The sequence below is a fragment of the Gobius niger genome, assembly GCF_951799975.1.
Source record: "Gobius niger genome assembly, chromosome: 12".
Lineage (NCBI taxonomy): Eukaryota > Metazoa > Chordata > Actinopteri > Gobiiformes > Gobiidae > Gobius > Gobius niger.
This window is the reverse complement of record NC_136863.1, coordinates 22,558,421-22,571,383: the sequence shown is the minus strand read 5'-3', so window position 1 is coordinate 22,571,383 and position 12,963 is coordinate 22,558,421. Positions and strand designations below refer to the sequence as shown.

The 12,963-nt window shown below is 40.1% G+C and overlaps 4 protein-coding genes across 4 annotated transcripts in view; 2 read left to right on the top strand and 2 right to left on the bottom strand.

Moving 5' to 3' along the window:
- LOC306971319 (cingulin-like protein 1) overlaps positions 1-12,963 on the top strand; it is a gene marked incomplete at its 3' end in the record, with an annotated part of 137,063 nt that overhangs the window by 50,353 nt on the left and 73,747 nt on the right. The gene's annotated exons all lie outside the window — the stretch shown is intronic.
- On the top strand, positions 2,936-7,487 carry drc2 (dynein regulatory complex subunit 2; the record flags this gene model as incomplete). The annotated part of the gene is made up of 8 exons (XM_079567861.1): positions 2,936-3,093; positions 3,713-3,880; positions 4,169-4,338; positions 4,630-4,780; positions 4,913-5,074; positions 5,280-5,486; positions 5,604-5,723; positions 7,179-7,487. Exons 1-8 carry the CDS (start codon positions 2,956-2,958, stop codon positions 7,485-7,487), a joined length of 1,425 nt encoding a protein of 474 aa, XP_079423987.1. The 5' UTR covers positions 2,936-2,955.
- On the bottom strand, positions 8,325-9,491 carry LOC306971477 (cAMP-regulated phosphoprotein 19-like). Its single transcript, XM_079567761.1, has 3 exons — positions 9,329-9,491; positions 8,787-8,909; positions 8,325-8,714 (listed from the first exon to the last, which is right to left on the bottom strand). The coding sequence occupies exons 1-3, from the start codon at positions 9,368-9,370 to the stop codon at positions 8,550-8,552; spliced, it is 330 nt and encodes a 109-aa protein (XP_079423887.1). The 5' UTR covers positions 9,371-9,491; the 3' UTR covers positions 8,325-8,549.
- On the bottom strand, positions 10,838-12,428 carry rsl24d1 (ribosomal L24 domain containing 1). Its single transcript, XM_079567541.1, has 6 exons — positions 12,276-12,428; positions 11,781-11,894; positions 11,562-11,634; positions 11,395-11,458; positions 11,118-11,203; positions 10,838-11,031 (listed from the first exon to the last, which is right to left on the bottom strand). The coding sequence occupies exons 1-6, from the start codon at positions 12,354-12,356 to the stop codon at positions 10,955-10,957; spliced, it is 495 nt and encodes a 164-aa protein (XP_079423667.1). The 5' UTR covers positions 12,357-12,428; the 3' UTR covers positions 10,838-10,954.

Sequence of the window (12,963 nt, the reverse complement as noted above, 5' to 3'; positions counted from 1 at the left end):
CTTGGTGCTACTGTGTAATGGACTCATGCTGCACTCGTGGAAACTTCCCATCAACAAAAATGCTTCTTCTCTCACTGTGACAAGTGAGTTGACTGATTATTTCACATCTGGAGTTGGTTTGTGGCAAATTTATGTCCAATCTACGCACAGACTGTACATCCCCAAACTTAACCTCATATATTTACAGCCACCAACAACTCAACTGAAACCATGGACAGTTTTTTCTTCCTTTCTGATCTTATACAGTGGTTCAGATATATCATATACACTCCAGTGGTTCTCAAACAGTTGTGAACCACTGGTGGCTTCTTCCGGTGGCACTACTTCAATTTTAGAGTTAATTCGAGATAATGTAATGTTTGATTTAATAGCACATTGAAGCTGAGTGCTTTTTCTGGTTTAGATATATTTTGCATTCAGTTCAAGGATAAATTAGGCCAATCTTAGACCCTTTTTAGACTCTAGAATCTATCCTGGTGGTCAGATGCAAATTCAATGAGGTGGTGGTTTGTGTGAAAAATTCAAGAACCACAGATCCAACCCAAAGACTCACCGCTGGAAAATACCAAATATTGATGTGAAATATAGCCAGAAGCATTGATATTTATTATTTCTTTGTCATGGGACAGTGCAGGAGTTGCCACACAGTCACACGTGCACAGACACACACATACATCAGGCTCACCGAAATTGGCACCGTTGAATAATTGCTAGACTGTATTATAAACATTTCGTACCCACGTGAGCCTTCTGCAAATTCGATCAGTCTACCGGCTCTGGGCACAGTGACAGAGAGAGGTGAAATGATCGTGTTAATCAAAGCCATATGTCTCCTGCGCCACAGACCCACATCACAGGGGAGAGACCGAAGAGCTGACAATTACGTCTGCACTACAGCAATAAAACAGTGAGTGCATCGTAAACATTAGTCTGAGATAAGGCTAATCTCACTGATAGACTGAGTAAACTCTGCCATGTTTATGTAATGTTTAGGTACACTGTGTGTGGGTGTTTTAATATTTGTGCCATGAAAAATATCCAAGGATCCAATACAGTCCAGTAAGCCCTATCAGAACTTTTTGATTTCATTTTGAGTTACGTCCCATTAGATTGATTCGTACTGAACACCTGTTGGATGCTGTTTTAGTATTGAGTGCCATGCACCGCTCAGTCTTTCTTATATCTCCTTTTATTGGGGATTGTGGTTGTTCAAATAAAAGTTCTGTGCATTCTTTTCTTCAGTTGTGATGTGAACCTGTCCTGGTAGTTTACAAAGTTGTCACCAGTAACAACAGAGCTGTTTGGTTTATCACCAAAGTACCCTCATCTGCAGCCTATTCTGTTTATTAAGCAATATATAAACAACATTGCAGCAGATTGCGATAAAGAAGCAACAAACTGTAAACATTTTCTTATTGTCGCAAATAAAAGTCTTACCTAATAGTATCAAAATGTTTTGACCTTCAAAAGTTGAACCCTTTTCTGTTGATGAAAAGAGACACACGTTGGGGGTTTGGTACCGTTCCCTTGAAGCCGAACAAAGCTTGTCACACTACATCTCTGTTAATCAGTAAAGGGCCCTCTGGGGCCTTTGCCTATGCAGAGTCGACCACTGTTAGAGACCACTAATGAGTGGACAATAACTGCAGGGAATGCGGATGAAACTTTCACACTAACTCAACACACAGTTCCTAATCAAACATACCTGAGAAGCTGACAAAATAGTTTTATGGGGACTTGGATACAAAACAAATGGCTATTAATATTTTTGTTCCACAGTTGAAGCCTTTCTGTAAGTAATTGACATTTGTTATTAAAGGTGCATTAAGCGACTTTTTATGTGGAAAAAAAAGTAGATTTTTGTGCACATTTGACATTGTAGTGACCCAGCGGCTGCATGAGTGGTCAGCATGGCACCTTTACTGTCCATCACAGTGGTCTCTAGGACTCTCCATAATCAATTGTTTGGAAGGTTTTCACTGCTGATGGACGCTCTCACCAGAAAACAAACAATTGATCCTGGAACATTGTAAAGACCACCATGATCTAAAGTAAAGGCGTCGTGCTGACCACTCAAACAGCTGCTGGGTCACTACAAGGTCATATATGCACAAATATATTTTTTTCCATTCTTGCGTAATGCACCTTTAAGGTTTGGGTAATAAGCTAAACAAGTGAAACTACATTTCATCCATATGATATGGCAAAAACATTTGTAGTGCCTTTTTATTATTTGTCAGACTTTTTAAAATCCCTAACAGCTTGATCATATCAGTATGAAGTATCTGGCAAAAACACCGAGCATCACTGGAGCGTTGAGCAGGAGCCCACTTGAGCTGGACCAAAGCAGCCCGAGTTAGACTAAACAACATGTGAAGATATTCTTTTGTCATACTAGAACGTTTTTGGCTGAGGTTTGTGAGATAGTGTACCAGAATGTGCATTTTGTTGCAGGCCCCTAGAGGTCGCTCATGTACTGCACAACTTCAAAGGGAGACGTCAAATACGTCGTTTCCACAGAGACTAACAACAGAACCCAGGAGAGACCTAAAACATTAGCACGAGCGGCAGTATCAGGTAAACTAATGACAATACTATTTTTCACCGTGCTTTTTGTAAGTTACTGTAAAATTAGTAAAATTAGAGCTGACGTCAAGGCATAATTATTTAAAAATGTAGGTAATTGTTGACTTGCAGGAAAATGAAATGAGCAAAGGCCCTTTATACTGTAGATTACTTTTGCTCATTAAAAAAATAACACACACACCATCAATCCGTTTGGTTGGACAATAATGAAATCTTACCCTTTCTCAGTAACAACATACACATTTAGACATATCTGAATAGGCCAACACTTGTCAATAACATCTGCAGTCTTTAAAGAGCATAATCCTGATCTGATCTATATATATATATATATATGGTTTTGCAGAAAGCCTGTCAACAGGATCAGCGATGCCCAGAGAGCGGAAGAGCAAAGGCAATAAGGTGGTGAGGTCAGAGGAGGACAGACCTCTGTACCTGCAGCACAAGGCTCAGGCTGAGGCAGAGCTGTCCCGCAAGAAAGAGGAGATACTCACCCACTTCCTCAGGGTAATTCACCACTACCACTACTACTACTGCTGCTGTTTTCAATATAGTGCTTCATTTAAGAAACACAATACACAATAATGGCTTTTTATGTCCTGTTTCCTTTTGTTTCAAGATGGGCATTGTGATATTATAGTGGCTACAGTAGAATAAAATGAAATGTCAGATGATTACACTACAAGACTGCATAGTAATTGATGCACAATAACCTCTATAGGCAAAGTCATGTACAGTATCCTGCATCTTTGTTAGCCACAATCACCTGCACTTAAACTGTACTTTAAACTATAATCATCAATCATATTTTGTTCTCGTTTGGTTTCTGTTTTTTGCTTCCTTATTTGATATTTTTTATTCATTATCCATAAAGATACCTTTATCCTGCACATTTACCCCGTGTGTTCTTAAGAGCTGCTGTAACAAAGTACATTTCTCCATTTTGAGATCAATAAAGTCTTAAGCTTTTGCCTCAGGCCGCAGGCAGATTCTTAAGTTTTATTCTCAGATCATGTAGGCCTTTCTGTGTGGAGTTTCTGTGTTTTCCCAGTGGGCTTCCTGTGAGTGCTTCAGTAACATAATTTTATAAAGACACAATATTAGCCCTCTGAATGTTGTTTTCCAGGACAAGCTCCAGGACGATGAGAGAAACACAGCGCTGAATCTGCAGAAGCTGAATGATGGCTGGAGATCTATTCTCCGACAGAGTAAATCCACAGAGATCAAGAAGGACATCGACGTGTTACACCAGACCTTTGAGAGGCAGCTGGATGGCCAGGACAGCATTATGGAGGTACAGGCCAAACCAGCATAATTGCAAATTTATTCCTTCACTATGGTTATATTGGCTACATGGAAATTAGTTGCAAAGCTATGATATGGTGCGAGGAATCTCTTGTAAAACCTTTTTGCATGAAAGAATGGCTAATATTGGCACTGCAACAAGCCTACACCTAATTAGAAAATGTACATAGAGGGAAATATGTGTGGTGGTGATGGTCACACGGTACATGAAAGTTAAGGTGTAAAATTACACACTGTCCAACGTGTTATGAAGCAAAATTCATATTTCTTCGTTTAGAACCTAGAGGCCAATGTTAAAGAGGCAGAGAGTCAGGCGGCCCAGCTGCACCGCACTCACCAGAACCAGATCAATAAACTGCTGGAGCTGCAGAAGAAACGTATGGACTACTTGGAGCAGAGATGGGAGAGCACCTTGGAGAAAATCAAAAACCAATACACATCCAAAAGGTAAACATCCTTTGCTGTGCTTTCTGTGCATCACCAGAAAATACCATAAAACTACTACTACTACTACTACTACTACTACTACTTTACAGACTGACTGAAGTATTGAAGGCGTACTCTTAAGTGTTGTTATTTGATTACTGACTGTATTGGTTTGTTCTGTTACCCCATCACCCCCTTGCTGTCTGTCACTGTGAATATATACTACATCGTTTTTTGTCCATGCAGTCCTAATTATTTGAGATTCTACTGCCACAAATTAGTGACTAAATGAATGAATGGAAAATGTTCCAGGGAGCAAATTTCAACAGAAATCCAACAACAGCACACGGATATAGAGGACAACTCTTTATTGATGCAGCACAAATATGACAAGATGATGAGTGAGATCACTGCCGTGTACAGACAGGTCATGGATTTCTATGAAAATCTTTTCTTGGACAAGGTAAGCTGATCTGGTAACTTTTAAATTTGATATATTTCTGCGAAACCCATGCATTAAACCAATTATGGCAGTCTTTACACTTAGCACCATCTGGCGGCTCGTCACAGTATTACATTACTTTGTCTGTCATAGGTAAGCAAATTGGAGAAGATCCCGGAGGAGAGGCGCAGGGAGCACCAGCAGCTGATGCAGGAGCACAGTGCCAGGCGTCAAGAGCTTGAGTCCCTCATCAAGGAAAATGAAGAGTACACCAAGTCCATACAGCAAACCAACGCAGAGCTGCAGAGTCTTCAGGTGAGGAAAACAACAAATTGTGAGGAGTTAAAGTTCTAAATCTGTATATTTTATTATTTGAAAAGCAATAACCACATTTCTTTTAATATATTTTATCTTCTTAGCTCAATCAATAGTAGTAATAAAAATGACTAATCCTGATGCTGTGCCATGTTAAAATATTCAACTGTACATAAGTTCTATATTTTCTCCCTCTTTCTTCCAGGCAAAGTGGTTTGACCTGCAATTGTCGCTCAGTTTAGGCGATAATGGTCTGTCAAAACTTGAAGAACAGCTGACTGCCACCACTGAGGGCATCAAAACACTCCGTACAAAGATGGAGTTTGGACAGAGCCAGTGGAGAAAGCGCCTCACAGCGCTCACTGTCAACAGCGACAAAGCCGCAAAGAAGCTACTGAGTGTTGTCAACACGGTAAGACATAAAACACATAATAAAATGTTATTATAGAGGTCAAACTTTTTGAACACATTGTATATATCAGTATACACATTTGTACAAATCACCCAAAAAAAAACATACATGTTTCAGGGTGACAGAATATTACGTCTTGCTAAACTCTGTAAGAAGTTGGAAGACAAGCTGCTGATCCCTGAGCAGCTGGAAACTCCACCTGACAATGACCTGGCAGAGGAGGACGAAGAACCAGAGGTACTGCTTACTGTACTATTCCTACAGAAAAGTCCACTCAGAAAGAAGCTGGTAATTTTGAAAGCTGTAGCCAAAACATGTGGGTCTATCTGTGGTGATATGTTTTGGCTATGGTTTAATGCTGCAAAGCCTTTTTGCAATCAGTAGAACATTTGGTAAGTAAGTAAGTGCTTTATTGTCATTGCACAAGCGTACAACGAAATAGTGTTCAGGTGTCAGTCCTGAGCTGCTGCAGCTGAGTGTGTGTCAACCTGACTTTGGAGGTCGGGGAAACTGTAGCACTCAGAAGAAACCTGGCTGCCCTCTGTCTCCTCTGATCCTCTGAAACGGTGCAGCGCCTCCTGGGGTTTGTCCCTGTTTCAGAGCGTGGCGTCCTGCACTGGCCAACTGATTCTTCTGAACGAGGACTGTTGCGTAGGTGTCTGCAAGTGTGTGACCAAAAACTCAGCAAACCAGGAATCTGGGTGGTGCTCCTGCATTTAGGTGAACTGTGGAAGACTACAGATCAGCTAAAATTGTAGCAGAATCGCACTTTTAATTTTTCTATTTCACAAGTCGTGAAAAAAAAAATGAATTTGAAGAAGATATATATTTATATAGCGCCTTTCACAGACATAGTCACAAAGCGCTTTACATGAGACAATTGTACATTCACTCCATACTCGGTGGTGGTAAGCTATGTTTGCAGCTTCAGTTTCCCCTGGGGGAGACTGACAGAAGCGCTGTCGCGACTGCACATGTCTGCGCCAATGGTCCCCCTGACCACCACCATTATTCATCCTGGCCTATTGTACATGTTTTTAGTGGTAGGGGAAACCGGAGTACCCGGAGGAAACCTACGCAGACACGGGGAGAACATGCACACTCCACACAGATGGGAATCGAACCCTGGACCTCCTCGCTGTGAAGTGAGAGCGCTAACCGCTGCGCTACTGTGATCTAAGTTCTGTTTAAGCATTGACCATGAAGCTATAACGCACCAGTTCAAAACCACTGCTCTAAAAGATCTAAACTAAAAGCAATGCCATCTAAAAGCAATGCCATCTAAATTTACTAGAGATTTGGTCGCCTAGATTTGATTGATATTTATAGTGACAGGGGCTCCGCTGATTAGAGTATTTGTCCACGAATCCAAAGGTCGGTGATTCAGCTGGTGCAGACTGTTGTTGTGTCCTTGGGCACAACACTTCACTTATCTTTTGTTGAGCAGGTGGTGCAGATTGGCTGCCTTGCTTTCGCGCCTCTACAGTATAAGAGGGCAGCTGTAACCACACACACATAGCTTACCACCACTGTATATGAAGGGAATGAATAATGACTTGTGTAGTGCTTTGAGAAGCTTGTCAAGCTTAGTAAGAACAACATAAATGTCATTATAATGAAAATATATACATTTTCAAGATTTAGTCTGTTGGTGCAATGAAAGTAAAGTATTGGTCGTCTCTGTTCCATCAGCCCTGGAAGTTTCCTGAACTAAAGATTTTCAGTCAGCGTCAGAATTCTGCTCTTCTACAACGTGAGGCTCTGAGGAGGCGCAGAGATGCCCTGCGCCATGAAAACATCCAACTCCACCTCAAAATCCAGCAGCTCCGGCAGCATCAAGAAACCATGACAGTCAGTGGACACAGCCTACCAAAACCTGACAACAAAAAGGGACGCAGTTGCACCCTGGGACGCGCCAAACCAGGCCAAAATCCTCCTCAGGGGGGGCCTCTGTCTCTCACTGGGACCCAAGTGCACATAGCAGCGAGACAGAAGAGATAACCTTAATAAAAATGTTTTAAAAAGACCAAAGCAAAACCTTTTTTTGTGACAAGTAAAATTTCAGAATATGTAATTCTCAATGTAGTACATATTTAGAATTCGTTTGGGATAGAAACAAAGTAACCACTTAATATTGTGTGTTATGCAAATTTGTCCACAGCACTGATCTTTTGAATATGTCAGTAAGTAGCATATTGGATGTGTTTGGGATGCCCAATATACGTTTACCCACTTCCACTGTCAGAATGTAAGTAGGCAACAGTGCCCCACACGGTTTAAATTAAATTAGAAAAATAAACTGGTCTTACAATGAAACAATCTTTTGATTTCTCATAGATTAGTGTCATTTTGTGGTGCATTAATATTCAAGTTAGAAGACCATATAAAAAAAAAAGCCAATGACAGCTATATAAGATATTATGCAAAACTATTTTATTTACAAAAATGGCACAGTTAACTGCACATGCACACTCCAGACATGAGTTTCTTCCATAAAATCCTAAATGATTCCAGTCAAACAGACATTTCAGGCAAGAATCACAACCAAGATGAAGGAGCAAATATTGCTTAAGGACAACAAGAGTTTGTAATTTTAAGGCCATTTAGAGGTCTGAATGAGCAGCAATAGTTGGTACTAATTGAAGTACAACTGGCTACAAAGTGTTTTGACTACTTTTACCTGCAGTACTGTGTCAAAATGCAGAACAAACATGAACACAAAGAAAACAAACAGGAGTGCGTTGTGAATTTTTCAGAAATCCTTCGCGATCATGCACTACATCCAAGTTTTAGAGGCACGCAAATTTAAAAGCAAAAATCTACCAAAACTACTTTCCCCCCCATGCATGTTTCAAGTGTTTCAGCAATCAACCTCTTACTTGAGGATTTTCATTAACATGGCAATGTTTAGGAATAAGTTGCCCATTTTTCATCGTGTAGCCTATTTGACTGTGCATTTGTTCCCAGATATTACGTACATAAGTGAAAACACAAAACATGTAAACTGCATTAGATTTAACATGGGAGGTGGAATGGTAACACAATAATGGTGTCATAAAAGCTTTAGCCAGCCAGTTTGCTTGCTAAAACAGTCTTTCTCTGAGGCAGGTCCTGAGGTGTGGGAATGTGGCCTCCAGTGATCTCGGTCTTCTCCACTGGGGCCAATGGTAGCGACTTCTTCATTTTTGCCTTTGCCATGTTGTAATCACCTGAGTCGAAGTACTTTGGCTGTATGAAAAGAAACAACATCACTCAGCCTCGTTATCTTGACAAACAGATTCATAAGGAGACTGGGCTCACCCCTTTCTGAAGTCGCTTCCTGAGGAAATCTGATCCACCCGGCTTGGCTCCGAGGCCGGGATACCTGGCTTTCAGTTTTGCCTCCTCCACCTTCTCTGGACTGACCACTGTGTCGTGGACTTCCTGTCGATTTAACACAATGGAAATGTCACGCACTCGAAGACGTTTAAACATCAGATTAACACAGGGGCCATAAAAAGATTATTTGTCATAAGCTAGTGCGCAGGCGTACTTGCTACTACCAGATAAGCGAAAGCCAACACCAACACGTTTCAATTAGATAGCGTTTTATACCTTTACATTTCAAATATCATGTCTGAAATGTAAAAACAACGACATAAGAATAAGTGAACACTTCAAAACTGCCAATTGGTTTCTTCCAGGTGACCAATACAATGCAAAACATGACGTGAATTTCCACAAACAATGGTGGCTAATGAGCTAAAGCTAATTAGTTGGCGGTAGCGTCGTTGTTTGGCGGATTAGTTGCTAACAACAATCTGCCAACGAGAAAAAGCCAAGATTGTGCATTGTACTCTTACCTGCTGCTCCTCTACGCTCATTGACTCTTCCTCCCCGGACATGGCTGTATTTGCTGCCCCGCTCTGGTGCTTAATGTGTCGGTCCTGGTGCTCGTCTTCCTCGGGGTTGATAGCTCTGACAGCGGCAGCACTGGAAGCGGCGGGCGAGGAGCCTATGGGTGAAGAGCACTGAGCACGAGCGGCGCTCCCGCAACAGGCCGCGCAGTCGATCACAGAGCAGCACCCTGCAGCTTATGACCGGGAGGCTGTTGGCCAATTATCATCATTTATTCATTCATATTATCGCAGTAAGCCATCCATTTTAATGCATAGGCAGACTGCAATGCACTTCGATCAATATCTCAACGAAAACGTAAGGGCACTATAATCTTCTAGTAGTGTTCTGTATTGTCCTCCAGAAGTGTAAATGTTTTACAAATTTTATAAAAATGTGGCAAATCAACCACCTGGTCTTACATTTTGGTGTAAAGTAAGTATATATGTCCATTATTTTCATAAAGTCCCTCCTTTCCGGGATCTCAGCAACTTATCAGTCTAGTATCCTCCTGCGTTGACCAATGAGACAAGCTCTTCCTGTGCTCCATCCTGTCAGGTCCAATCAGGAGGGATGGGGAGGAGCTTGATAGTTTACTTTGGAATATTCAGTTCCTGCTCTCCTCATTTTGCCATGTTTGTGGTTACAGGGGAGGAATATGATTGTTTACTTTGGAATTTCACTCCATCTCTCCTCACTTTGCAAACTTACAGATCACTTTAAGTATATTGTAAACTCAAGACATTAGAGGCGAACAAAAACACACATCTAATCATACGTTTGTTTCAGTTTCATGAACTTGCAGGCGAGTATTCTAGCATTTCTATGAAAGTGACAGTGCAACTTGTGAAGAATTGGAACAGTATAACATGTTATAGAACACAGCTAACATTTAAATTCAGTGGCTTTCTCTTTCATTAGAGGGCCTTGAAGGAAAAGGCTTCTCTTGATAGATTTAACAACGAATAAATAATTCTGAATTTGACAGATAGTAAAAAGACACAAATATCTAATAAAACTATACGACACACCTGAAAGCAAAACACACAAAAAGTGCATTTAGTAAGATATTTATTTTGTGACATTAGTGACATTTTGCACATTGCTATTCAACAAACCTTGCATTGCAATAGATCTGCATGAGTTAAGAGCATAAAATAATGTATATATTTATTCTGTCCCATCATCAGACAAGACAGCACAACTGCATCAGTCACTTTTACCGATGTTACAGTTTAACACATGGACAACTCTGTATGCATTTAACCACTTAACCCCCGCCTGATGAAATGTACCGTCTCATTGGAAAGCCAAGACCTACGAAACGGATCTAAACTTATTGAGTCGCGTCATTGCTGCATTTAAAAGTAATGTTTTTGTCGCACTTTTGACCTGTTTGTTGTGTTTTTGGAGGTTTTTTATTTTCATGTTTTCATTGCTTATAGTTTGCGGGGGGGGGGTTCTCGTTTTTACTTTTTTGTCCAGTTTTTGTTTACAGACTATAATGCCTCATTTGAAAGTAGTTTCTGAAAATATGTGCAAGATCTGTGTGGTGGATGGCAGGTAACTGGTTAAAAGAGACGTTCAGCAATTTAAAGATCCTCATCCCCCATGTCGACGTCTTCTTGTAACTTCTGCACCATTTTTTCTTCCATCCGTTTGGCCTTTCCTGTAAAATACCAAGAATTAGGAGTTAAATACTGTATTTAACAACAGTTAAATCTCAAAGCAATCGTTAATTGTACAAAATCTTACCTGCATGTGGTGCTCTGATGAGGTGAATGTTTTTCTTGACTTCGTTGATGGCCTCTTCCTTCTCCAACTGTTTGCCCTTCTTTAATCTTTGAAATTGATCAGAAAAAGAATCAAGCTCCATTGTTTAATTACATAACCTCATACAATTTGCAGATAATTGACTCTGTCCTGCAGAAGTTTTACACTTAATCAATGTGGTTAATTATACCACATTTGTTTGGAATTGTACATAAAAGGCAACAAACCTACAAAGATTCAATGGACTGTAAATATTTACCTGTTCATGATAAATCGTGCCTGTCGTTTCAGTTTGATTTCCTCCACCTTCTTCATTGCTTGAACTGTGTTTAGAAAAAAATAAAACAACTGATGAATTAACTGTAGTTATTTCATAATATAGATCGACTGAATGTTTTTTTTTTTTTTTTAGCAAAAGTAAATTACCCGTCTTGTCCCATAATTCTCTGTTGTATTTGACAGGAGTATTTCTGCGTTTCTCGAACTCCAAACAGTTGTCCTATAAGATAAGTGTACCTCAGTCACAATCACAAACAATGCACTTATATATTTATATGAAGCAGTCTCCGAACAGTTAAAATGCGTGACGTTGCAATCTTGAGTTTTTTAATAAAGACTATTGAAGAAATCGTTGAATCTACCCACCACTGTGAGCTCCTTTCCTGCGGACTTCCTGAAAGCTTTGGTCCATCTGGTCTTTCTGGGATTACGCTTCTTTTTGAAGTTCTTTACGCATTTAGATCGACAAAATCTGAATGACTACAAATACAAAGATCAGCATTATGTTTAGCCCATCACCAGGTAATAACACAAGCGCTTACATGTGTGCATACAAAGCACCATTAGGTGTCGCTGCTGAATAGGCCCGACATAAATATAGCCACTATGCATCAAGTGTGTTAAAAATGTTAGGGCAAAACTTTCTATATCAATGCAGATGCCACACTTACAACACGACACTTAATACATTCTAAAATCAATGTAAACGTGAAAGAACAATCCCAACACAAGCAAACACCTCTCACTCGAGTCCTATCCACGTGAGTGAAAAACGGGCTAACAAGCTAACACCACGTCGGTACCAGAACAGGCGTTTTCTGGAGTTAATTCATCGGTTTATGGTCAGCAAAAGTATCGTACCTTACAGTCGTTTCGTACAAACATGACTCCATGTCCCGGATACACCGGTCCCGAGCAAAAATAACATTTTTCGATGCGCATTTTCACAGCTGATGTGATGCGTGTGGCATCGATGAAAACAAGACCGCCCCGTGCGCTCTTCTTCTATGAAAAACTACCGTCACGGCTCCTGCGCTCGCGGTGTCCCCCTGCTGGACGTGGTGCGAAATGTAATATCGTGTTTATTTTTGGTAGAAATGCATAGGTTATACTATGCAGTTTTGTCGATAATTTAGTCATGATTTTTGTTAAAGTAATATTTTTGCCAAATCAAATCGGACTATAACGAAATTAAAAGTTTTTTATGAGACCAAAACTGTGACTAAAATGTCCAGATATTTTCGTTGACTAAAATAAGACTAAATAAAATTGAAAAGAAGGGACAGTTTGATCGAGCCTCAGACTATTTCAACTGCCAAAGGAACAGCTCTGTACTTTGTTAATGTGGAGAACAAACATGAAGCAGAGGACTGCAATTAAATATGATTATAATAAATAAGGACACATTTAAGACTAAATTTCTCTTAATTTTAGTCGACTAAAACTAGACTAAAATTGAAGAGAATTATGACTCTTTTTTTTGTTGTTGTTGTATAGAATTTGTTTTATGATTATTATTATTATTACACGTCAGTGGACTTGTCTACTG

Excerpts from the sequence above, each read along its gene's own strand:
- LOC306971477 (XM_079567761.1), bottom strand. The coding sequence starts at position 9,370 with ATGTCCGGGGAGGAAGAGTCAATGAGCGTAGAGGAGCAGCAG. Across the intron at positions 8,910-9,328 it reads TGAGCGTAGAGGAGCAGCAG|GAAGTCCACGACACAGTGGT; the intron begins GTAAGAGTACAA and ends TTAAATCGACAG. Across the intron at positions 8,715-8,786 it reads GGAAGCGACTTCAGAAAGGG|CCAAAGTACTTCGACTCAGG; the intron begins GTGAGCCCAGTC and ends CTTTTCATACAG.
- rsl24d1 (XM_079567541.1), bottom strand. The coding sequence starts at position 12,356 with ATGCGCATCGAAAAATGTTATTTTTGCTCGGGACCGGTGTATCCGGGA. Across the intron at positions 11,895-12,275 it reads TTGTACGAAACGACTGTAAG|TCATTCAGATTTTGTCGATC; the intron begins GTACGATACTTT and ends TTGTATTTGTAG. Across the intron at positions 11,635-11,780 it reads CAGGAAAGGAGCTCACAGTG|GACAACTGTTTGGAGTTCGA; the intron begins GTGGGTAGATTC and ends CTTATCTTATAG.